General features: G+C 40.4%; 4 protein-coding genes across 5 annotated transcripts; 2 read left to right on the forward strand and 2 right to left on the reverse strand.

Moving 5' to 3' along the window:
- Window positions 1-611: 611 nt before the first annotated feature.
- Window positions 612-2,059, reverse strand: LOC102233115 (transcription factor HES-7-like). Its single transcript, XM_014475335.2, has 4 exons — window positions 2,012-2,059; window positions 1,573-1,668; window positions 1,364-1,457; window positions 612-1,249 (listed from the first exon to the last, which is right to left on the reverse strand). The coding sequence occupies exons 1-4, from the start codon at window positions 2,057-2,059 to the stop codon at window positions 615-617; spliced, it is 873 nt and encodes a 290-aa protein (XP_014330821.1). The 3' UTR covers window positions 612-614.
- A 5,780-nt stretch (window positions 2,060-7,839) lies between these two features.
- On the forward strand, window positions 7,840-10,991 carry LOC102220756 (transcription factor HES-7.1-like). 2 transcript variants are annotated; one of them, XM_005817114.2, is made up of 3 exons: window positions 7,845-7,907; window positions 8,001-8,096; window positions 9,047-10,991. In XM_005817114.2, exons 1-3 carry the CDS (start codon window positions 7,857-7,859, stop codon window positions 9,434-9,436), a joined length of 537 nt encoding a protein of 178 aa, XP_005817171.1. In that variant the 5' UTR covers window positions 7,845-7,856; the 3' UTR covers window positions 9,437-10,991. The 2 variants fall into 2 exon arrangements, with proteins under 2 accessions (XP_023184166.1, XP_005817171.1); XM_023328398.1 differs by having other exon boundaries at window positions 7,840-8,096.
- Window positions 10,992-14,261: 3,270 nt separating this feature from the next.
- Window positions 14,262-16,151, reverse strand: pfdn6 (prefoldin subunit 6). The gene is made up of 4 exons (XM_005810928.3): window positions 15,955-16,151; window positions 15,727-15,797; window positions 15,520-15,644; window positions 14,262-14,553 (listed from the first exon to the last, which is right to left on the reverse strand). Exons 1-4 carry the CDS (start codon window positions 16,016-16,018, stop codon window positions 14,433-14,435), a joined length of 381 nt encoding a protein of 126 aa, XP_005810985.1. The 5' UTR covers window positions 16,019-16,151; the 3' UTR covers window positions 14,262-14,432.
- Window positions 16,152-16,473: 322 nt separating this feature from the next.
- On the forward strand, window positions 16,474-21,140 carry mmgt1 (membrane magnesium transporter 1). The gene is made up of 4 exons (XM_005810927.3): window positions 16,474-16,747; window positions 17,040-17,092; window positions 17,353-17,456; window positions 20,266-21,140. The coding sequence occupies exons 1-4, from the start codon at window positions 16,669-16,671 to the stop codon at window positions 20,408-20,410; spliced, it is 381 nt and encodes a 126-aa protein (XP_005810984.1). The 5' UTR covers window positions 16,474-16,668; the 3' UTR covers window positions 20,411-21,140.
- The last annotated feature ends 2,230 nt before the right edge of the window (window positions 21,141-23,370 follow it).

Raw genomic sequence — 23,370 nt, forward strand, 5'->3', positions numbered from 1 at the left:
AAACAAGTTCATATTAATTCAGAAGCAACAATGCTAATGTTTTAACTCAGAGTTCAGAAATCAATATTTGGTGGAATAACCAGGAGGTTCAATGGGATTTAGTGCAGAAGGCTTTTTTTTTTCCAGAGCTGTATATATACAGAATATATAATTTTTTTTAAATTCACTTTTAATTTTATAAATGTGTTTATTTATTTAGTTCTATGTCTTTTGAAGATTACTATGTGTGCCTTTCTATGACCTGAACCTGATTCTCTTGAGGGAAGGTTATAACATATAACGATCTATATGTTATATGTAGATAAATACATTTCTTTTTTGTTTGTTTTTTTACTGGGGGGCGCTACTGGATTCCTTCTTGTCGTATTCAACAACACAAGCAATTCCACCACCATTCAGCCTGCATTCAGGTACATTTGTGTTTAAAGAAACAAACGTACAGAGAGCTTTGTCTGCTTTAGATACATAAATGTATTTATTTACAAGGGTAAATAGAAAATATAGGCAGTTTTGTTCATTTTGTACACTATACAGTCAGGGGGAGTCGCTTCCCGCAGTTGCACAGAACTCCCTCTGGGTGGCTCTGCTGTCGCTGTGTCAGGTGTCCCGGCCTCTCATCCCATCCAGGGCCTCCAGACGGGTGACAGAGAGTCTGCCGGCGACACCTCCCTGTGTGGGAGGTGCAGCGGGGGAATTAACGACGTTAGCGGGGGCACATGGAGGCCCAGAGGGCTGGCATGAGGAAGTGTGGGGGAGATGCTCCTCAGGAAGGAGGCATTAGAGGAGGACGGAGGTGACAGGCTGGGGGGGAAGGCCAAGGGACAGGCAAAGGACGGGAAAGGAGGCGAGGCGGTGAAAGTGGAGAAAGAGGGCGAGAACCAGGGAGAGGGAGGCGGGGAGAGGTAGTCGTGGCACGGTGTGGAGCAGGAGAGAGGCTGGAAGGAGGGGTGGGGAGGGAAGAGCAGCCAGGGAGACTCCCCTCTGCCCTCGGAGGGGCAAACTGCCTCCCCGGACGCGGCTTCCGGCTCCCTCCAGACGCCGTGGACGGAGTTGAGCCTGGGCTCCCGGCTCGCCGAGTGATGCTTCAGCCCCTCGGTGAGGCTGGTCCTCTGCGTCGGCGGGATCCTGTGCATGTAGCTGTTCAGCTGGGCCATGCACTGCTGGAAGCCTGCGCTCTCACTGCGGACGAGAGGGGCAAATCTGGACTCAGCGGGTCCAAATTTCCCCAAAGCTGCGGGAGGCCGCAAGTCTGCACCGGGAGAAAGCACAGTGAGAATAAAGAGAAAGAGCAACGCACAATCTCAAAGCCCTGCCGCCAAAACGTGAACTGTGAGGAGGTAGTGAACTGTTTGACACAACTGACCATTGTTCAAGTCCTTCCTATCAGCCCACTTCTTAAGATACTCCACAGCCAAGTCCAGAATCTCTGCTTTCTCTATTTTAGGATTCTGGAGTCGCTGGTGTCCACAACGGGGTGAAGTAAATTGGGGAAGAAACACAAAAACATCATTGACCTTAAGACTTTCTGCACGGCGCAGTAGGAGCTGAGGTGACGGCTTTGACTTGACTCACAGGATCGGACGTGGAAAGCAACAGCAAACGTCTCAGCTCAGCGAGACTTTGATTTATTCGATCCCTTCTCTTCTTCTCCACAACTGGCTTCAAAATCTAAAAACAGGTAAATTGAAGTTTTCGGGGCTTTACAAAGCAGTTAACAAAGACACCCGCTGCGCCGACAAGCCACTGCGCTTTATCGTGAACGTTATGGGGATCGTTTTGGATCCGAAACTCTCTTTTGTTTGTTTGTTTTCTCACTAGAAGGTCAGAAAGGTCAGATAGTCTTTTGAACAAACCTGCAAGAGGACTTCAAGTTGGCAACCCAAGAGCTGGCTTAAAAGTGACAGAGCATCACAAAGATCAAACAATGCTCATAAAATGAGTCAAACACAAAGGAAGGCCACTGGAAACAGAAATGCACACCGGTACCGGCCCAAAGAAATACGTTTCCTACCCTTTTTCTACTCTTCCCGTCTTCAGGAGTTTGTCGCTTCCTGGTCATGTTGTCCAGAGACTCTCTGCAGAGGTTTTGGGTGGGGAAACGCAGCCTGGAAGGCAGCGGGTGCTTATAAGTAGGTTCATGAAGCCTGCTTCTGATTGGCTGGCGGGTGTGAGTGAGGTCGCTTGGGGGGAGAAGTTTATTGTGGGCCAAACCTTTTGCCCTTCTGCTACATTACAGCTGCAATGGTCCATGTGTTTTATTTAGGTTTTATGTGACTTTAATAAGATAAACAATAGATGACTTTCTACATTTTCTAGACATTTTAATGTAAAAAAATAATAATAATATCAAACTCCTGTTAAGTCAGAACCACTGTTGCTGTGATTCTGTTTAAGTTTTTTGGATATAACTCGACCAGTTCTCTTGTCTCTGAAGAGGAAATTTATTCCCACGGTGAGTGAAACTGGTTCAGTTCACTCAGTTACATTTAATTGAGTAAGTTTTTGAAAAAAATAAAATTTTTACTACACTGTACTTTTCACTATTATTTGAGTGATACTGTTACCACGTGTTGCTACTCTTACTTGAGTAACATGTCTGGATCCTCTGCCCCACTGACCTCAGGGTCAATGTGAGTCACTGAATGAAAAACAAGCAAAAAACATTAAAAAAATCACCAGACTCAGACACACACCTGCAGTTTTTGAAACCGAAATAAATTTTAAGGAGAAAGAAACTGAAATTGCTAATAAATGTTTCTTTAGCTTCACTATTTCACTAGTGTGTAATCATGCTATTTTCATGTTGGTCTTTCAAATATGAAAATTTCCACGTAGTTTCACACTGACGATGTAACTTTCAAACACTAGCTGACCGACGTTTTGATCAGTACTGCAGGAGGCTTGTTGCAAAATATTCTTTCTACTCTTGAGTCATTTCTTGGACGGCTATTGTTATTTTTGCCTGTGTAAAATAAGGTTGAAGTGGTGCTAGTCTTAGTTGAGTATATTTTTTGGCTACTCTGCCATGTTTCATGTTCCAGCTCACGTATGGAGGTAACTTGCTGCCACGTAGCAAATAGTTTGGCCTCAGATCCCTGCTGGTTTCCCAGGCATGTTGCCTCCTCCTGCCGTTCTTTCAACATTTTTCTACTTCTGGAGAAAATCACACTTGCTTTTATTTATATTCAAATGCGTGCCACTCTTTCCAGATTCTTATTCATAAGCACCTGTGTGTCATTTTGCTTCGTCTCCACAGCTGTGCACTATTCTTGGCACGTTCTGTTGACATTAAACCTCAGTAGAAAACGTCGAGGCTTGTGGTTGCAACGTGACACTAAAAACGCTAAAATGTTCCAGGGAGGTGAGAAACTTTTTTAAAACCACTGTAATTAAAGATGCACAGACATATACTTGTTTTTTTTTAACTCAGTAGATGACTTTTACTTTCTGATGTACTGACCTAAGGGGAGGCGTGCCCACAGCATAATGCTGCCGCTGCCGTGTTTCGCCACAGGGAAGATAGAATTTGGTTTGTAGGACCCAAAAGTTGGATCTTTGGTTTTATTTGTGACAAACTCAAAATAGGACTGCGTCCCAATCTTACATCAGTGCGGTTGGAGAGAAAGGAAGAAAGAACGAAAGAAAGAGAAAGAAAGAAAGAAAGAAAGAAAGAAAGAAAGAAAGAAAGAAAGAAAGAAAGAAAGAAAGAAAGAAAGAAAGAAAGAAAGAAAGAAAGAAAGAAAGAAATGAAGAAAGGGCAGAAACAAAACAAACTCAGAAAGATTGAAAGCTGGTTAGATAGCTAAATAGACAGAAGGAAGGAGAAATAAAAAAGGAAAGAATGAAAGAAAAATAAAGAGGAAGAGAAAGACAAAAGGAAGGAAGACAGAAAGGCGGAACACAAACAAATAAAAAACTAACAACAGAAGGACAGAATGATAGATAGATAGATAGATAGATAGATAGATAGATAGATAGATAGATAGATAGATAGATAGATAGATAGATAGATAGATAGATAGATAGATAGATAGATAGATAGATAGATAGATAGATAGATAGATAGATAGATAGATAGATAGATAGATAGATAGATAGATAGATAGATAGATAGATAGATAGATAGATAGATAGATAGATAGATAGATAGATAGATAGATAGATAGATAGATAGATAGATAGATAGATAGATAGATAGATAGATAGATAGATAGATAGATAGATAGATAGATAGATAGATAGATAGATAGATAGATAGATAGATAGATAGATAGATAGATAGATAGATAGATAGATAGATAGATAGATAGATAGATAGATAGATAGATAGATAGATAGATAGATAGATAGATAGATAGATAGATAGATAGATAGATAGAAGGACAGAAAAAAGGAAAGAATGAAAGAAAAATAGAAAGAAGGAGAAAGAAACAAAGAAAGAAGGAAAAATGCTTGAAAGCGGTCATAACATAAATAACCTTAATTCTCAGATGACTTATCACTTGTTTGCAAATGATTGCAAGTCATCCTGGTTTCTCTTAACACGTCCTTGTGGACGGAGAGGAGAAGTGAGACCCTGGGAACCCGTCTTCCCACTCGTGGGAACCAAAATAAAGTGAGAAAATGAGCGGCTATGACAGCTTTTTATGACGTGTGAGACAATGAGGCTCCGCTCACGATAATTAAAAAACAACAAAAACGAAACAAAACACGGAGCGTGAAGACCTTGAACGGTCAGCGTGTTTCCGCTTTAATACACGAAGAAGAAGAATATTTCTGGATGGATTGAATGTAAATGTCTGACATCAGAAAACACAAACCGGGCTCCTGGAGCAAAAGGTCGGAGTGAAACGTGCCAGCGGGCCGCGAGAGGAGGATTGTTACACCTGGGTGTTAAGTGTGCACCGCTCTCCCACAACGTCTCCGCTGAAACCGAGCCAGCTGTTCATTTCTCTGCTTTCCTCCTCCTTCTTTTTTTTTTTTTACTCTTTTGTTGTTGTTGTTGTTGTTGTTGTTGTTGTTGTTGTTGTTGTTGTTGTTGTTGTTGTTGTTGTTATTCGCGACACACGCGAGCGGTCCCGATGTCAGACGCAGACGCCTCGTTTCTCCGCGAACAGAAAGCGGATTTTAAACCAATTAGTTTCCACGCGCTGCAGCGCGAGCGCACTTTGAGGTTTGTTCACAGGGCTGGCGCGCGCGTGTCCCGGACGTTTAGGGCTCGCGCCGGCACGTTTCACGACGAGTCCAGCGACTTAAATGCGGCCCCGGACGGTTTTTTTACTCCTGCATCCGGCGTCGGAGCGGGCTTCCCGCCTCGCTGCCATGGCAACCAGCGCTGGTCTCTGGACCGCCACTAATCTCTCCGCTCTTTGGTTTCAAACGGAAGTGTCGTCGCTTGAAAAGCCACTTAATCTCTGCGGGGCGTCCTGATCCCATCATCCCGGTGTTATCCCCTCACTATGGGGATCAGAGGAAGTAGAGAGGAAACCCCGAATTTATTATCTGACAGGGGAGGCCTGCTTTATTTTATTATTATTATTATTATTATTATTATTATTATTATTATTATTATTATTATTATTATTATTATTATTATTATTATTATTATTATTGTTTTATTTTAGGTTATTGTCAGATGGAGACCACTAACCAATCTAAATATGATCATTTTCATAAGATCATTTGCTAAGGTGGTCAATTAACAAATAAACATTTCCCCTCACCTGATCAGTGCAGGAACACGGAGCTTTGCGTGAAGAAAAACATCTTAAAAATGCTCTTTTTGTTGTTAAAGGGTTCAAAGTTTCACAAAGCCCTACCCACATTTGATCAAATTATTAATTACCCATTGCGTATGTGTGTAAAATGTGGAATTTTTTTTTTGCATCCCTCTCCTGACCAATACTTTTGTCCAATCAGATTATTATTATTATTATTATTATTATTATTATTATTATTATTGTTGTTGTTGTTGTTATTATTATTTTATCCCTTGTAACTTGTGCTCAAACTAAGTTTAAAGCTAAATTATGCAAATGTGGAGAAGAGAGGAAAACCCTGCACCAGGACAGCTAAGATATATTTCAGGTTATTTAGTTTCAATAAGCTGATTTCAGGTGAGTAGTGAAAAAGACTGAGATACCTTAGTTTAAAGGGTGCACACGCTTAAAAATGCAGCAAGGTCTTTGCACATTTCTAGCAAGATTCTTGTTGTTGCTGCTGTTTTTCAGTTGAGTTTGATCAGATTATTTATCATAGTTTTAGTTCGTTACGTCACAAAAAGACCCAAAAAGCTCAGTAGGGGTGAGGATATGCTGTTGAGCTGCGCCGTGCCAAAATTCAGCTGATTTATTGTGTTACTTGTATTTTGTTAGACGCTTTATGTTTTCACCTTTTCCAGTTTTATTTATGGCAGACAGTAGATCTTTGCACCAGGCTCAGAGTTCAGGGGTCAGTCGTCTGATTGGTTTGGTGTTTTTCCCTTAATACATTAAATCCTAATTTCCTTTTGCTTTCTTTATTATTATTATTATTATTATTATTATTATTATTATTATTATTATTATTATTATTATTATTATTTCTTTTACTTAATAACCTTTATTTAACCAGGTAAAGAACTTATTTAAGTCAAGGTCTCTTTTACAAGGGTGACCCGGTCAACAGCACACGCTCCACAAACCTAATTCGTTAACATAAAACTGTATTTTTCAGTGCAAATTGTCATAAATAGTCATTTTGAAAATGTAGTAGAGTTGTGGACATTGAAAAAAAAAAGATAAAGTGCGATAACTGTTAAAAAAAAAATATATATATATATATATATACAATATGCATCATGTACTCACGCTGGTTGTTGATGTCAGATCATTTGTTTAAGAATAAGTCAAATGAATGTATGAAAGCAAAAAACTTAAGACGTATCAATTAACAGGAGGAATATGCTTTTATATATATATATTTACATAAGGCATCTAGAAATCACTGCAGTTTTCAAACTTCCTCGTGGTTCCTGTCTCTTCTTTGGACTTTGAATGTTTCATCTGTCCACTGCTGAGTAGCATATTCAGTAAACTTCACTCAGAAATGCAGAAGGTAAAATGTAAAGGGTTTAAAACGAAATGAGATAAATAATGCGCGAACTGGAAAAGTACAAAGTCCAAACTTGAGAAGTGATTCATCAGCTGCAGCATGCCAGGTTTTCAGCAAACAGCTGTTTAAGGATCACTGTGTTGGTTATCAAATACGATTTTTATGTCCGCAAAAGGCTTCATGGTTAAACTGGGACTTTGTGCGAGAGGGCCTGATAAACTGTTTACTAAAAGGATTTGTGCAGGTTCTCTTTTTGTTTGTTTGTTTTTCACGTTTAGCAAAAAGACCAAAAAAAATATGAAAGTAGCCGGTTTGGAAAAGGAAATGTTGTAGCTCATAAATGCAGCGTGGCGTTTTGTTTCTATTTTTAGTCAAAGTTAGCTCCTAAGTCTTAAGAGAGCAATAGATGAGCACTGAACAAAATTCTCCTGTATGGTTATAGCCTAATGCATAAAGAAGACGCGACCAAAACAAACAAAAAAAAAAAGGCGACCCACAGCTAAAATAAATGTAATTATATTTTCACGAAAAGTCTCATTTGTATTCCGTTTCTGATTACCACGTGGATTCAAAAGCAAACGAAAGTCGTCCGTGCGTAAAATGGGCCTAACACGAACCCTGTGCAGTCGCTGAGTGACGTAGAACGGGAGGAGGCGTGGCTAACGGCGGGGATATCAACAGAGAATCGATGAAAGGAACGTGTCGCGTTCGGTTCATTCAGTTTCCACGTTGGCTCGGAAAGGGAAGCGGGGCAAACACGGAGCATGAAGACTGTGCCGTCACCCGAGACTCCGGGACACAAATCCAGGAGGAAGGTGAGGAGAACCGACTGTGTGTTCAACTGCTTTCATTTAAGGACAACAGCCAACACAAATAAAATAAAGTACTTTTCCTTCTCGGTCCTGAAGGCGTCCAAACCCATGATGGAGAAACGCAGACGGGAGCGAATCAACAGCAGCCTGGAAGCCTTACGGCTACTGATGCTGGAAAACACGCGGAACGAGGTACGTGACGCTTTACTGTCGGTAAACCGAGGGGTGTTTTGTACGGGGTTCAGTCATTTGGTAGTTTTGGTCGTTTGGTACCAGCCACGAAACAGAAGTCGTTTTCTACGACAAGTTTCGCGTCGTCTAGGCAACTGATTTGATCTATATATATATATTTGTCCCCTAATTCACCATTAGCGTCACGTCCCATTCAGCCTTCATTTCATTACTTCCCACCTTCAAGAAAACAACTTGCACCCTTAATTAATATGTTGTCGGTCAGTTTATGTATTTTTGGATTTATCCTAAATACGGACATAAAAAGATCAAATTGCACGAGTCAATTTGACTGTAAACGATTTTTTCAAAACCACAAATAGTTGATTTACAGTTAAACATGTATTCTTTTCACACCGGATTATTAAAATAGCGCAAACGTGTAACAGATTCATCAATAAATGAATCCGTTGATGGTAAACTACATAAAAATGACTAAATGTCAGCGGTAATTTTTTTCCAGTAGTGTGGAAAGTGAAAAAAAAAAAATAATAATAATTTTTTAATCTAATTTAAATGCACAGTTCACAATCTGTGCGAAAATGCATGTTTTACATTAATGCCTCAGAGAAATCAAAATGTGTTCACTTGTAAAATATAGTCAGAAAACCATGTCATCAATTTGTAGACTTTGGCTATTTGTGATCTGAGTTTTATACTTTTGGTATATGTTTTAGATATAAGTAAATAGAGCAAATAAATAAATAAATTAAAGCATTCACTTATAAACCAGTTATGGTTTCATAAAGGACTGAAACGTCCTGCTGCTCTCAGGTGTTTGACCTCTATTACACTTTTGCTGTTTTTAAAATAAATTAGCAAAACCAGCTGAATGCCATTTTTAAACACTTTTTTTTTTTTTTTTTAAGTGATTTTTTTTTCTCTTCTCTCTCACGTTTCTCCTGCTGCAGAAGCTGAGGAACCCGAAGGTGGAGAAGGCAGAGATCCTGGAGAGCGTCGTCGACTTCCTGAAGACGGAGAAGGACCACCGGGCCGCGAGGACGGCGTCTCCCGAGGAGCAGGGGCCCGCCGGCGGCCCCCACCGCAGCTACCACGACGGCATGAGGTCCTGCCTGCTGCGGGTCAGCCAGTTCATCGCCTCCAAGAGCCTGGAGCTGGAGGAGGCCAACGCGCTGCAGGCCTCGCTGAAGCTCTCGGGGCCTCTGACGGCGGTGGTCGCCCCCGGTGACGTCCCCGCCGCACTCTCCCCTCAGCGTCTCGTCTTGCAGGGGTCCGAAACCAGGCAGACGCTCTCCTCCGCATCAGTGCCCGACCCGGTCTGGAGACCCTGGCCTAAATGACGGACACGTTGACAGATTTGTACAGCATGGACACTTTTTTTTTTTTTTGCACAGATCTTCTTTAGTTTTCACATATTTCCCCTTTTTTTCCCCTTTTTTTTTTTACATACCTATATAAACCCAGGACGCACCGATCCACTTTTTGTCACTTCCGACACCGAAAACCTGAGGCTTAGTGTCGGCCGATACCGATCCAACGCACAGAAAGCAGAGCTGAATTGACTTTAAACGTTTAAAGTCATAAACTTACCGGATTCCAAAATGCATCTGATGAGTCGGCGCCAGCACACGGCACGCTTCCGTAGCTTCACGGGTTTGGCCAGACGTGTGAAAGCGACAAAACTTTCATTTGTTCAGTACTTTCAATTCGGAGCAGAACAGCCCATTTAAAATGAGTAACAAAGAAACTGACAAAAAAAAAACAAAAGGTCAGCTATTTTGGTCAAACGTGTGGAAAAAATAAAATGGAATCAGGAATTCTAAACATGTTGTGCACGGCATAGAATTAGACTGCGTAGATCTGCCTTGATGGATCGCATTGTCACCAATACCTGATCTACTGTAGATTGTTTTTCCAATATCATGACCAATGCAGATATTAATATCAGTGAATTTCTAATGTGAATTTTTCAAGCTGTTGTTTTATTCTGCATGCGTTATCTTCTTGCTCCTTCCACGTCTCTCCACTCTGCGTAGCTCACCGGGTGGTGGTGTGTTGTCGCTTTGCTCTCGCACACAGACACACACACACACATCGGCAGACACACACACACATCGGCAGGATCGTCCTCCGTTCAGCAGCGCAGTTTCCTGGCCCTTCCTCCAGAGTGGCCTCTTGAAGGTTCCTGCAGCTGCACTTTGGAGAAGCCTCCAGAGGAGCATTAACACATACTCCATCCAGATTGGACAGCAGTTATGACGCCCATTGACATGTAGATGGGAGAGCCGCCGTCTCTACATGGTGTTCGGACGACTTTTTTTCACATGTAGAGTGGGAGAGGATTGCTGTGATTGGCGCGTGTTCAGAGAGCAGACCGCTGCGGCAGCGTCTAATCCACAGCAGGTCGTCTCGCAGTGAAACTCACACTCTCTCTTTCTTTTTTAGTTGTCAAATAAAAATACAACAAATACAAAGTTTGTCCTGTTAATGTCTGTCTAGGAGCACATGACCTGGAATCAGTGCTGGCAAGTAAACTAATACATCATCACATTCCTAAGCTAGCGACTTATGTCACTTTTTGCCAAATTTTTTTTTTTTTCCTAAATAATTTTTTGGCAAAGAAAAGTGACACAGGCCATGATTTGATTTGATTTTTGCCATATCTCACTGAGCTTTTGCTCGACTACAATGTTTAAACTTCTTAAACATTTCAGTCGTGCAACAAAGATTAATATTATGCTTAATTGGAATCTTTCATTATTATTTTGTAACTGGTTTATAGCAATTTTATGTGATTCAAAGCAGCAATGCACAGTTGTGAACTGGAAGGAAAATGATTAAAATATGAAAAGTGTGTGTTTTTTTATAAGGAGGTAGCCAGCCCAGACCAATAAGCAAAAAAAAAAAAAAAAAAAAAAAAAAAAAAGCGATTTTATTTACTTACTTTGCCTATTGTTAATTTGTATTTCTGTATTGAGTTTTACGTACATGTTTTATTTGAATAAATTACTCTGTGTGCCTTTCTGTCACATGATTATCTATTATTGGAATTTTTCCAGAGGGCCCCATGCCCCCCCAGCTCCCCCTTGGCATCGCCTCTGTCAACAGGACAACTATCAGTAATAGTCTCCACAGATCTGTCTTTTCGTAGAAGAGTGACCAGAAGAACCCTATTGGCTCAGTTCGTATTGAACACAGTAAACATGTGGAGGAATGTGCTCTTGTGAAATAACACTAAATGTGAGTTGTTTCAGTCTAAATGCAAATCATGAAGTCTGATGGAAAACTACCAGCAGTTCATGCTGTGAGGATTCCTTTCTTCAGCAAAGAGAGGAGCTAAAGACCGGGCAATCCTTGAGGAAAACAGAAGCTGTGAAAGACCTGAGACTGGGTGGGGGTTCAGCTACCAGCAATCCTAAACACACAGCCAGAGCTGCAGCACAACGGTTCAGATCAAAGCATATTTATGTGTTAGAACGGCCCAGTCAAAGTCCAGACCTGAGATCTACTCAAATGAACGACGGGGAGAGACACCCCTCCGGAAACCCTCCAGCTGTGATGGAAATGAACGTTTGCAAAGCATCCGTGGCTCTGAATGCCAGACGTGGCACACGTTAGAAGTCCATTCACCTAAAAGAAAAATAAAGAAATAAAACTGAATGTTAGAAAATATGTACTTTTATCAGTATCTTCTCTAGGCTGGCCTTTTTACTTTCACTTGAGTCATTTTACTATGAAGTATCACTACTTTGCCTTGAGTAAAATTTCTAGATTCTCTAGAAAAACAAATTTAACCAAAAATTCACCGGAAAAACACCTCCACACACACACCTGCAGTTTTTGTTAAGAGTTTCCAACGTTTTTTTTGTTTTTGTTGTTTTTTTTAACTAAACGGATTTGGAAACATAATCTGTTGCCTGATTTTGTTATGTTTTGCTCGTTATGTGAAATGTTGTCATTTTTGTCCATAAAATACCAACATTTCTACTTAACTGTATTCCGTCTGTTGATGTACGTTTTAAAAATCAGATGATTGATCCTCTGATGAAATACTTGACTGGACCTTCTACCAAATGCTTTTTTACACTCGAGTAATTTCTTCAACGGCTACTTCTCACTTTTACTCCAATAAAAACAAAAATAAAGTAAAAACTAAAAGTTGTGCTAATCTTACTCGAGTCTAGTTTTTGTCCGCTCTGCCCTCCTCTGGTTAAATATAAAGTCTTGGTTTTCAGAATCGTTTGTCTGGATGCAAATCTGTCCTGATGCTGAGCATTTTAAAGAGGAAAACCAGCCGGTGCTTTAGCTGCGACCCCGAGTGTTGGCAATAAAGGGCAAAGTGGGAAACGTCTTACTAAAGTACAAATTTATTTTTGACCGTGCAGGACATGTTTCTGTGTGTTTTGATTTTATTTATTTTATTTTGGCTGTGCTGATGTCAACTGTATGCAATGTGGCCTCGCTGTACTTTGGACAAAATTCCATTTTTATTAAAGTCAATTATCCTCCAAGTCTTTTAAACTAAACAGAGTGTGCATTGTTTTTTTTTTTTTTTTTTTTGTAAAACTGACTCGCATTTGATTTTTATTTCAATTTGTTCCCATTTTCTGGCGTAAACGTTCCTCGGAATTTCAGGTTTTATTGTTTTCCACTAGGTGGAGATATTTTTCCCATACTGCAAATTACTACCGACTCGTGCATGAGGGACAGAATTGACTTTTTAAAGTGTAAAAAAAAAAAAAAAGAAAAAAAAAAGGAAATTCAAAAGTATTTCTTTGTTGTAAGAGATGAATTTACTAATAGAATTTCAATGCTGATATTTAAAATGTATTTCTAAAGAAAAAAAAAAAGTCCAAGAGTGTTGAAAAACAAAAGGTTATTAATCCAAACTGGATTAATAACCAAACTGATCAACATGCTGAAACCATAAAAGCAAGCAAATGTTGGGTAAATGAAATAACACATTTAAGGTAAACATTCCTCAGAAATCCCCAATCATCCTCCAGAGGCTTTATTTTAGCTGGGGGCTTCTTTTTTTTTTTGTTTTTTGTGTGTGTGTGTGTGTGTGTGTGTGTGGGGGGGGGGGGGGGGGGGGGGGGGGGGGGGTAGATGGATGCGTCTAAATCCTGAAAACAATCCGCATCCAAAGAGGCGTTAGTCCCGCTGGGATGACCGCCGGACAGGATGCTCTTTGGTGCGCCTGGCAGCTTTAAGCCGAAAAAGGAAAAGACCACACAGGACTAAAGTGAATCAATTAAAGCTGAAATCAGATTAGGGCTTTCATTAGGTCAGGAATTATCTTAAACGCGGATTAAACCGGCCCAATAGAACCATTTAAACAAAACCAAAAGGTGTTAATACAGCTGAATCTTTAGGAACAGATGTCCAAAGTGTTACACTTGTTCCCAGTTGGTTCCGACAAGTGTTTGGTGGTTCCCACAGCAGACAGAAGGCAATAAAGGAAAAGTAACCGAACGCCTTTTGGCTGCGGCAAAAACCGCCTGAGGCTTTAGGTTCCCACGCTCCATGTCTCCATTTCAACACAGCAACACAAAGTCCTGTCCGCGGAGCAGCTTCACCTGGACGCGATTAAAAATAGCTTTAATTACTCGATATGCTTTCGGGGACTAGTCCGTCACGTATGTAGTGCCATACTGAGATGGCTACCGCCGCTAAATCCAGTGAAAACGGACAAGAACCAACCAGAAGTGACTTCCTGGATTTCTTTTGTTGGAGACGCGCGAGCCAATTTGAGGAAAAAACAACAACAACAACAACAGTGGACACGTGTCGCTCGTCTTTACAGGCCCTCGCTGAACTCGCGCGCGCTACAAATACGCCGCACCTGAAGGTGAGAACTGCTCCGCTGTTCCACGTGCGCCACTGTTAACGGCTCGTGCAGAAAACACGGCAGTGTCGCAGTATTATTTTTAGTCGGGCGTCTGAAAAACTAACATATAAAAGCGGTAGACAAGCTAACAAGACCTTTAGGGGTATTTATTTGAAGAAAGTCTTTTTTTTCCCCCGTCTTTATTACCGTAAACACTCGTTTTAACTGATCTTGTGACCACTAGTTCTGAGGGCTAACATTTTCTCCCTCATTATAATTATAACAGTCGTTTATAATGTTACATCATTTAAACATTTCCAATAAAACACACAGGGAAATGTGAAAAGAAATGTTTATTAGTAACATCAAAACAGTCGCAGTAAGAACGCTGCAAATTAACGACAAAGTACAAGCAGAATTGACTCAGCTCATGAAACAGGTTTACATTGTGTCATCGTCTCTCGGCTGGGTGTTCAGCATGCTCGAAATACACCAGGGTCTCCGCGTCATACTTTTCCAGGAGGGAGGCCTTGGGCTTTCTGCAGGTCCTGCTGTAAACTGGTCAGGACCTCTCGCTGCTGTTCAGATTTCTTCTGATAGTCCTTCAGGAGCGTCTCGTATCTCTGACTGCAATGGGACAGGAAGGAAAGCGGCGCAAGGTAAGAATACACCAAACATGTCTGACCTGGGTTGATGCAGAGAAAAATCTGCCAAAGTCTTGAGACGTAAAGAGACATTTAGAACAAGCTGGTTGTCAATATGCTTTGTTGACTTGCTGTATATAAATATTATTATTGTGGGAAAGTAGGAAGGACCATGAAAAGAGAAAAGATGTTTCGCACAACAAACAACTGAAACCAAGCTGATCTCCTTGTTTAACAGTCAACCATTTCCTGCTATTTTACTTATTTACCAAATGTTTAGTCATTCTCCTCAGTATCGTGGCTAATCTCAAACTTAATCCTGAATAAAGTGCGAGTTGCACTGGCTTTGCGGGATTAAGAATAACAACAGGAGGCCCATTGATTTAAATAGCAAAGAGTAACTTGTTTATAGACACACTGTTGGGAATCATCCCAATGAAAATCTTGTGTATGTAACCTGGTTGTATAATTACACAAAATGTCTTCTTTTTTTTTTGGGGGGGGGGTTATGTGTATTGTTTCTTCCCCTACTGAAACACCTCTAAAAAACCCTGTCACTGTTTTAACCGTGTTACTTTAAGATGGGAAGCCCTTCCTTTTTATTTCTTCTTCTGTGGTATTGCCTTTAAAATGTTTGCGCCCCTTAAGCCCTCGCCTTTTGGCATGTTGTCCTGCGGGAAAGGATGCGGTCACACATATACATCCCCCCCCAATAAAACACAGAAATTCACCCTGGAGGTTTCCACATTTCGTCACATAATACACAGCTGGGAAATACTGGATGACTTTTTCCTTCTAAAGCTGCTGTTGCACTAAATGTTATCTTGAGAGATCTGTGTAAAACATTGCACAGTTATAACATTCAAAAGCCACTGCATGTCATCTCTATATGAAGTGTGTGGACTGTAAAGTAAAGGCACAGATGAACAGACAAGAGTTTTCCCCTTACATTTCTCCATTAATGTACTCCAGTCGTTTTGCTACCGTGGCTTTAGCCTCATCCAAATCTTGTTTCACCAACACAGGGCCGATGAGCTTGAAGACGGTGTTTGAGCTCTCCAGCAGATCCAGCTCCTGGAGAGAGACGCGTTATGGTAATAATCCAAAGAACCCCCCGTGGCGGTGCTTGATTTGTGGTCAACAGAGAAAGACGTACCTCTTTAACAATGTTGTTCTCTGCCATCTGTGTCTCCAGCTTCTGTCGGGCTGAAACGCTCTTACTGACATCTGAAAACAGACAGCGGCACGTCAGCACACCTGGACCGCTACCACGACTAAATAAATGCGTTCATATGATATATTTATACACCGCTAACTGGCCCAATAAGGAATGCTAGCTCGGTGCAGCATGGCAGCCGCCACAACAAGGCTCGTAAGCCCTCACCTTTCTGAGTCTGTGCATACTTTTCAACTTCCGCTTTTAACTTCTTCTGAATGGCTTCTGCCATGTTTGTAAATTTATTTATTTTTTTTGCTTTTAACGGCGTTATAAGTGAGACAAATGTGCCAAAAAAGCTTAACTGTAGAACATGAGAGCTCAGCGCGAGCGGACAGGAAGAAGCGGTGGGCAGACAGGATGTTGTGCGGCGTTCAATGCATATTGAAAACTCGGGATTTCTGCTTTCCTAGCAGGCAAACGCCTCTTGGAAGTTTTTTATTTTTATTTTTTATTATTATTCCAGAAACGTAAACAAGATACATGTTAAGAAATATGTATATTGACAGTTTTGTGTGCAACTAATCAGTAGACTGACAATTGAAGATAAAGGCATGTGGCACAGATAAGAAGAAACACTAAATTACAGTAAAAAAAAATAACAGGGAAATTGGAAATGATTATTTCCGAGGTAACAAGAAAAGCACCATTCCTTAAGGCTGTCTCACTGATCCCCACCTCCCCCAAAACCCTTATGATTTTTTTTCTTTTCACAGAAAACTGGAATCATTAGTTTTATGTGTGTCGGAATGGATTTCTGTCCCATATTTCCATCTGGTATAACGTTTTCAACATTATGACGCAGTGACTATTTACGACTCTTTACGGCGCTGTCTGACGTTTTACGGCAGTGCCCACAGTTCCCCTGCGCCCAGCTTCGAGATGGCTTCGTCGTTCTGGAAAGGTGTTGTCGGTGTGGGGCTTTTTGCCTTAGCCCACGCGGCTTTCTCGGCGGCACAGCGTGAGTTTCTCCGCATAACGGTGGCAGTCCCGCCGGTGTCGGTCGGTTCCGGTCGCTCTGACCGACAGATCGGCACCACGGGCCTGCCTCTCTGGCAGCTTAGCTCCGCTCAGTCAGCTCTGAGGCGGAAAGGCATTAATACTCACCTTTGACACTGACGCATTCATTCCCCGCGGTGACATTTCTGTTCTGTCAAGGCTCCGATCGACGATATTTAAATGTCGTTACGTTTGGCACTGATTGATGCCGTTTGGTGCTTCCTGGTCTCATTAAATCCCGTCTCTCCGTGCAGATCGATCATACATGCGGCTCACAGAGAAGGAGCACGAGACGTTACCAATTGACGTGAGTAACTCCAGGGGTTTTTCTTTCAAAGAAGATATCCTGCAACACAATTACACTGCATGCAGTTTGATCTCATTTCCATGGTTCAGAAGTCATTGAAGTGCCCGTACTTGCAGCTAAAACTTGCCAATAATGCAAAACCCACGTGAAAACTAAGGAATGAAAGAATACACAGAAGGAAAACACACAAATAAATGTCATATTTATAAGTATCACCTACTCGTCTCTTTCATCTTCGCTGCCCCTCCCCCCTGTTTCAGATTGTCCTGCAGACCTTGTTGTCATTTGTGATGACCTGTTACGGGATTGTCCACATTGCTGGAGAGTTCAAGGACATGGACGCTTCCTCGGAGCTGAAAAACAAGTAAGAGCGGCGCACCAATCCCCTCCATGTGGGAACTGTTGGTTCCCATTGTCACAGGCAAGCCTCCGCACTTTCAGATGCATTTATAGGCGCAGCTCTGTTGGGCTTTAACCCAAGACATTAACCGGAGTCCCATAACACGGTTGTTACGTCAAGGCCAGCTGTTATTGTGCAGCCAGATGCATATTGTACCTTCTGCGCCACTCCATCCACTACTAGCAATGAAGCAAGCATTTCAGGAAAATGCAGGGAACCTACAGTCTTGGTCAGCATTTTCATTTAGTCTAGGTTTGCGTGAAAACTCTGGAAAATCAAGAAAGTGTCTCTTAAAAAGGTCTCAACTACGTTATTAGACTACCACTTGTGCAAAGTTTGTCCAGGAAAGGCTTTAGACGGGTATGAGTGTTTCTGCATGCGCTCTGTGGCTGAGGCTGGACAGCTAAGAAGCTACTTATCTCCAAGAAAAACACAAAACTGGCATTCTGGAAGGCGTACCAAAGTCTTAAATACGTGTATATAAAATTAAGACCTTATATTCTGTCTTAAATTTATAAAAATGTAAGGTGGCCTTAAATATGTTAATCACACGTCTTATTTTTTGGTTTTGGTGAGACCATTCAGTCTCACATCCGATGGGAGTTTTTCTTGCAGGAGTTTTCTGTCAGGCAAACATTTGAGTCACACACAGTCATTGTGTTCTGTGATTATAGGTGGGTTGCGGCTACTGCTAACTACCTGCTAATATACCCTTGCTATCAAGCTAGCTTTTTGGATCTGCCATGGGTCAGTTTAAATGTATCAGCAGGTGGCTGAATGACCTTCATGTTCACCACTGATTCACTTCTGTTGTTAACCCATAGGATGTTGCGTTTATTTTCTGGAACCCCTTAGGGCTGAAATGAATAATCGTGATTAACTGATTATTGTAGTAATAGTCAACTAATTTAGTAGTAGATTAATCATTAATTGGAGTACGCAGACTCAAAAAAAGGCAAATTTCTCCACATTCGAAGCAGTAATTAAACCAAAACTGTACTAAATAAGTGTACATTTTGCATTTAACCTAAAATCATGTTTGTCTGTAAATAGGTTTTAGCCAAAACTCAAGTGGCGCAGTTTTAGCTTCATCCAGCTCAAATTCGTGAAATGAATGCTATGTTGTTGCATTTTAGCCAATAAAATGTTTTTCTTATTTCAAAAAGGAATTGAATTGTTTATTTGCATATTTTAACATATTTCTAATATTGTATAATAATACAAAAGGCTCAAGTGGTTCAATTAAAACTCTGTATGTGCCATTTCTTCTATCCAATTAATTGTCAGAATAATTGATGGATTAATCAATTACTAAGATAACTGTTCATTGCAGCCCTAGAACCACTTCTATATAAAATGCAATTTTTCTTGTTACATTCCAGGTCTTAGATTTAAGGCTTGCTAGGACCTTTAAGAGTGTCATATGAATGAAGTTTGACTTGGTGAAACTCTGAGGAGCAGATTATGGTGGACCGTAGGAGAGTTGATCACTAAAGAAGCCACCTTTATTTACCCTGGAACAACGACTCTCCGGAGAAGAAAGTGTGAATCAGACAATTAAGTTACGATGACATGGAAGCATCCTGTTTGCATGTTTGGTGCCTGGTTTCCAAACAACTGATCTCAGTCTTTTTAATGACAAAACATCTTCGTCTAACAGTGCTCAAGTAAAGTAAGGATAGCACTGGCTTACCCAGTGGTTTGTGTCCAGCTGTATTATTTGTAACTAGATCATAGTGGGCAATCCTGGTCCTGGAGGGCCGGTGTCCTGCAACTCTTAGATGTCTTCTTCTTCTTCTTCTTGTTTTATGGCGGTTGGCAAACAACTTACAGGTGCATTACCGCCACCTTCCAGGTTGGAGTATGGATCACACGCTTATACCCTCCCCATAATACCCGTTCTTCTTAGAAATCTAAAAACACTCTCAAATATTATATCTCCTGACGATTTCTGAAATATTTCTTCTAAATCTAATTTACAATTATTCAACTCAGTAACCAACATCTCTCTCTCCCTTACATACTTATTGCATTCTAAAAATACATGCTGTATTGTTTCCATCTCTCCACAATATTCACAACAACCTGTACTGTGTTTATTAATTAACTTAAGAGTACTATTTAACCTTGTATGCCCAAATCTGATTCTAGAAATAATATCTTCTTCCCTTCTATTCCTATTACCTTTTCTATACCCCCCAACTCTTTTTTGAATTTTATAATAAAATCTCCCTTTTTCTCCTCTATCCCACTGCTCTTGCCATTTTTCCTTCATATACTCCTTAACAACACTCTTTATCTCATTTCTACTTATTTTAATATTTAATTCAACAATTTCTTTATTAGAGGCTCTCTTAGCAAAACTATCTGCCAATTCATTTCCTACAACACCGATGTGAGCAGGAATCCAAATTAATTTAATCTGAGATCCTTTCTTCTTAATCCTGAAAATTACCTGAACTATATCCTCTATAATATCTTGCCTAACTTCCGATTTCATTCCTTGTATACTAATTAATGCACTACTAGAATCTGAACAAATTACAAACTTAACTCTTAGACGTCTCCCTGGTCCAACACACTTAAATCCAACAGCTGAATCACCTCCTAAGTGCAGTCAGGTTCTCCAGAGTCCTGCTAATGACCTCATTATTTGACTCAGGTGTGTTGAAGCAGAGGCAGGAGACCGGCCCTCGAGGCCTGGAGTTGCCCACCCCTGGACTAGAACCATGTTTTAATTGATCTTTTTTATTTATTTTTTTTCTCTCCTCAGAACTTTTGACACACTGAGGAATCACCCGTCGTTTTACCTCTTCAACCATCGAGGTCGGGTCCTGTTCCGCACGCCGAAGGAGGAGCCGTCCTCCAACCAGCAGGCTCTGCCCAACCCCATCAGGCTACGCAAGCTGGAGCATTAGCACTGAGCCGGCGCCCCGCCCGCCTCAGACCCTCTCACCGCCCTGATAGGATTTGTTTTTGTTAGCCAGGGTGAGGGGGAGGGCTCTGAGAACTTAACTTCTTCCACTTAAAAAAAGTTTTATTTATTAATAAACTAATATGCTGTCCAAAATTAGCATCTCTGTCCATAAAGTGGTTACCCCCATAAGCGACACTGACTGTGCCAATCCTTCTGTTTTCCATGTAGATTTGTGTGTTTGTATATATATATATATATGTATATATATATATATATGCTATGATGGCTTTAGAGTCTTAAGACACTCAGATGTTTTTTGTTTTTCTTTCCTCTTTTGAGCTAAATCAGAATAGCACTGCTCTTTTTGAACTGATTTTCCACGGTGGTTTAATTTCACCCTCTCGCTTCTCTACCACCGCTGCTCAGGCCAAGGTTTCAGTTTGTAGATGTGAGCTTTATAAACAAAAGATCCCCCGCGTTTCCCCGAACGACGTCCTGCTGCCTCAGCGTGTCCCGTTTGCGAGGGAAGTTGTTTGTTTTCAAGCCAGGGAATCAGGCTGGAGGTGAGAAGTGAAAGCAGGAAACATTACAGTCTTTCTAATGACACTTTGGACCTTAAAATTCAAACAACTCCGTTCATTTCCGCGAGCTTTGTTTTCCATTATTTTTACGTTTTGTTAACATCCTACAGACTGTTTTTAATTTAATAAAATTCATACTGGTTTTACAAAGTGGATGTTTTTTTATTTATATATTTGAATCACTGCTGATGTTTTAACTTTTTGACAAAACTGAAAAATGCTATTTTATGACTACATGGCTGAATAACTGTAGTTTATGTGCTGTGACCACTTCATGTAATGAAAGACAAGTTGTTGATGCTGGGCACTAGGTGGCAGTAGAGTAGCCTCAAACGTTCAAATGTGGGTAGATGAAGAGTACGTTTTCAGACTGATTGAGCAAAATGTAAAAGTTCATAACATAATGAAATACAAATTCTTTACACTGAGAAGACAAAACTGCATTTTTAAGTTTTGAAAAGATGAGGAATGCAAATTATGCCAGTTATACCTGCAGTATTTCTTTAATGTCTTTTTTTTTTATTTTTACGTTTGTTAAAACTGTCCATATGTTGTGACAGTTAACATGAGACAGATAATCTTAAAAAAAAAGCTCCTCTGCTTTTCCCCCCAGTTCTAGCTGCATAAAAAGACAGCTAGGTCAGAAACAACCAATCAGAGTCAGGATGAGGGTCTTAGTGCTGTCAATCATGCTTGTGTACACACGCTACAGTTTTTTCCCCATCAGCAGAGCCTGTCATGAATGCTAAAGCTAGTTTTCGTCACTATTAGCACATTTAGCAGCACGTACATGACAGTTATTGACAGCACTAAGACCCTCCTCCTGGCTCTGACTGGATCTTTCTGACAAGGAGCTTTTATTTCTGCAGATGGAAAGAGTGGCTCAGTGGCTTGACTTTTTTCCTGCCAGTTTAAACAAATATGCAAAAAAAATCAAGTTTTCTTTTTGTTTTTTTACAAAAGTTACATACTGCAGCTTCAAGTGGATTTTAAAATGGCTTAAAGAAAAAAAAAAGCATGTTTTTATGGTTACTGGCTGGTAGGTTCTCTGTATAAAATTATTATTGCTAAATGTGTGGAGGACTAAAATCCTCCTGTAAGATGAAAACACATTAAAACCAAACATTAAACGCCAATCTAGACGGTTCGTTTGAACTTTTATTTAAAAAAAAAAAGATTATCTTAAAACTTTGCGCTTCATATATGTATTTAACAGTTTACAAAAAAATGGCTTTCAAAATATTTCTTTAACTCTGACATAAAGTCACAAAAATAATCTTTATTGCTTATGAACATTAAAAAGTAGTGTACATTTTGTAGAAACAACCAGAAGAACAAAGAAAAGCTGCAGAGAGGAGGAGGGTAAGCGAGTAGAGGCTGTTTAACAGAGGGTCAGCTGAGCCTGGACTCCAGGAGGAAAACTGCTGGGAACGGTGGACTGATGGGATCATCGGAGCGACTCTGACGCTGTGACAGTTGACTGTAGTATGTGGCGGTGCTGGGCGGTGAGAGTTAGCCGCAACTTGTACTGGCTGATGACCAGAAAGCTCATTTTCAGAACCAGTCACCGTCGCCTGCTTTGTGTCAGATACAGCAGCCTCCACAATTCTAGTAAAGATAACGCCTCTAACTGCTGCAGTCTCATCTCACAAAGGAAATCTGAGAAAAATTCAAACTTTTGATCGAATTTTGAATGTCAGTTCTGTAGAAACTGACGTTTTGGGATCACGGATCCTATTTAGAGGCTTTGGAGCGATGCCAGAAAATAAAAAATAAAGCTTTTCTGACTTAGCGTACCTGACGCGGTTTAGCTAGTGTGCTTGATGAGAGGTTTATTGTGAAGTTGAGCTTTTTCACAATATGCGTGAAACAAAGAATGAAAATATGGAAAAGCACATCACACCCACTGCTAAGTAGGGTAGAGGACTTGTAATGCTGTGGGCCAGTTTCTGGTGGAACAAGTCAGTAAAATAAAAACATGTCACCATTGAAGTCCTTCAACAGGACAGTGATGTGAATATACTCCAATTTAAAGATCTGTTTTTCTTCTTCTACATGTTTCCGTGTGAGATAATGCCACAGCAATGAAAGAGGAAATGATTTTACAGTTTTTTAAGGGTGTTGCAGCGTCAAGAACGGTCTTAACTTCTGTATCCCAAAATACTGACGCAAACAGATGCTGGTGCATTTTAAAAGACTTTTTTTTTTTTAAAACCTATAAAATTTACACCATTTTTAAATCTTGACAATATGTCCAAATAGTAAGAAAGGTGATCCAATTTGGATGCTTAAAACCATATATATATATATATATATATATATATATATATATATATATATATATATATATATATATATATATATATATATATATATATAT

This window comes from Xiphophorus maculatus, chromosome 23 (genome assembly GCF_002775205.1).
Source record: "Xiphophorus maculatus strain JP 163 A chromosome 23, X_maculatus-5.0-male, whole genome shotgun sequence".
Lineage (NCBI taxonomy): Eukaryota > Metazoa > Chordata > Actinopteri > Cyprinodontiformes > Poeciliidae > Xiphophorus > Xiphophorus maculatus.

Excerpts from the sequence above, each read along its gene's own strand:
- pfdn6 (XM_005810928.3), bottom strand. The coding sequence starts at position 16,018 with ATGGCAGAAGCCATTCAGAAGAAGTTAAAAGCGGAAGTTGAAAAGTAT. Across the intron at positions 15,798-15,954 it reads GTATGCACAGACTCAGAAAG|ATGTCAGTAAGAGCGTTTCA; the intron begins GTGAGGGCTTAC and ends GTCTGTTTTCAG. Across the intron at positions 14,554-15,519 it reads GAGTACATTAATGGAGAAAT|TCAGAGATACGAGACGCTCC; the intron begins GTAAGGGGAAAA and ends GTCCCATTGCAG.
- LOC102233115 (XM_014475335.2), bottom strand. The coding sequence starts at position 2,059 with ATGACCAGGAAGCGACAAACTCCTGAAGACGGGAAGAGTAGAAAAAGG. Across the intron at positions 1,458-1,572 it reads TGCTTTCCACGTCCGATCCT|CGACTCCAGAATCCTAAAAT; the intron begins GTGAGTCAAGTC and ends TGTGGACACCAG. Across the intron at positions 1,250-1,363 it reads TAGGAAGGACTTGAACAATG|ACTTGCGGCCTCCCGCAGCT; the intron begins GTCAGTTGTGTC and ends CTCCCGGTGCAG.
- LOC102220756 (XM_023328398.1), top strand. The coding sequence starts at position 7,857 with ATGAAGACTGTGCCGTCACCCGAGACTCCGGGACACAAATCCAGGAGG. Across the intron at positions 8,097-9,046 it reads TGGAAAACACGCGGAACGAG|AAGCTGAGGAACCCGAAGGT; the intron begins GTACGTGACGCT and ends CTCCTGCTGCAG.
- mmgt1 (XM_005810927.3), top strand. The coding sequence starts at position 16,669 with ATGGCTTCGTCGTTCTGGAAAGGTGTTGTCGGTGTGGGGCTTTTTGCC. Across the intron at positions 17,093-17,352 it reads ACGAGACGTTACCAATTGAC|ATTGTCCTGCAGACCTTGTT; the intron begins GTGAGTAACTCC and ends CCCCTGTTTCAG. Across the intron at positions 17,457-20,265 it reads TCCTCGGAGCTGAAAAACAA|AACTTTTGACACACTGAGGA; the intron begins GTAAGAGCGGCG and ends TTCTCTCCTCAG.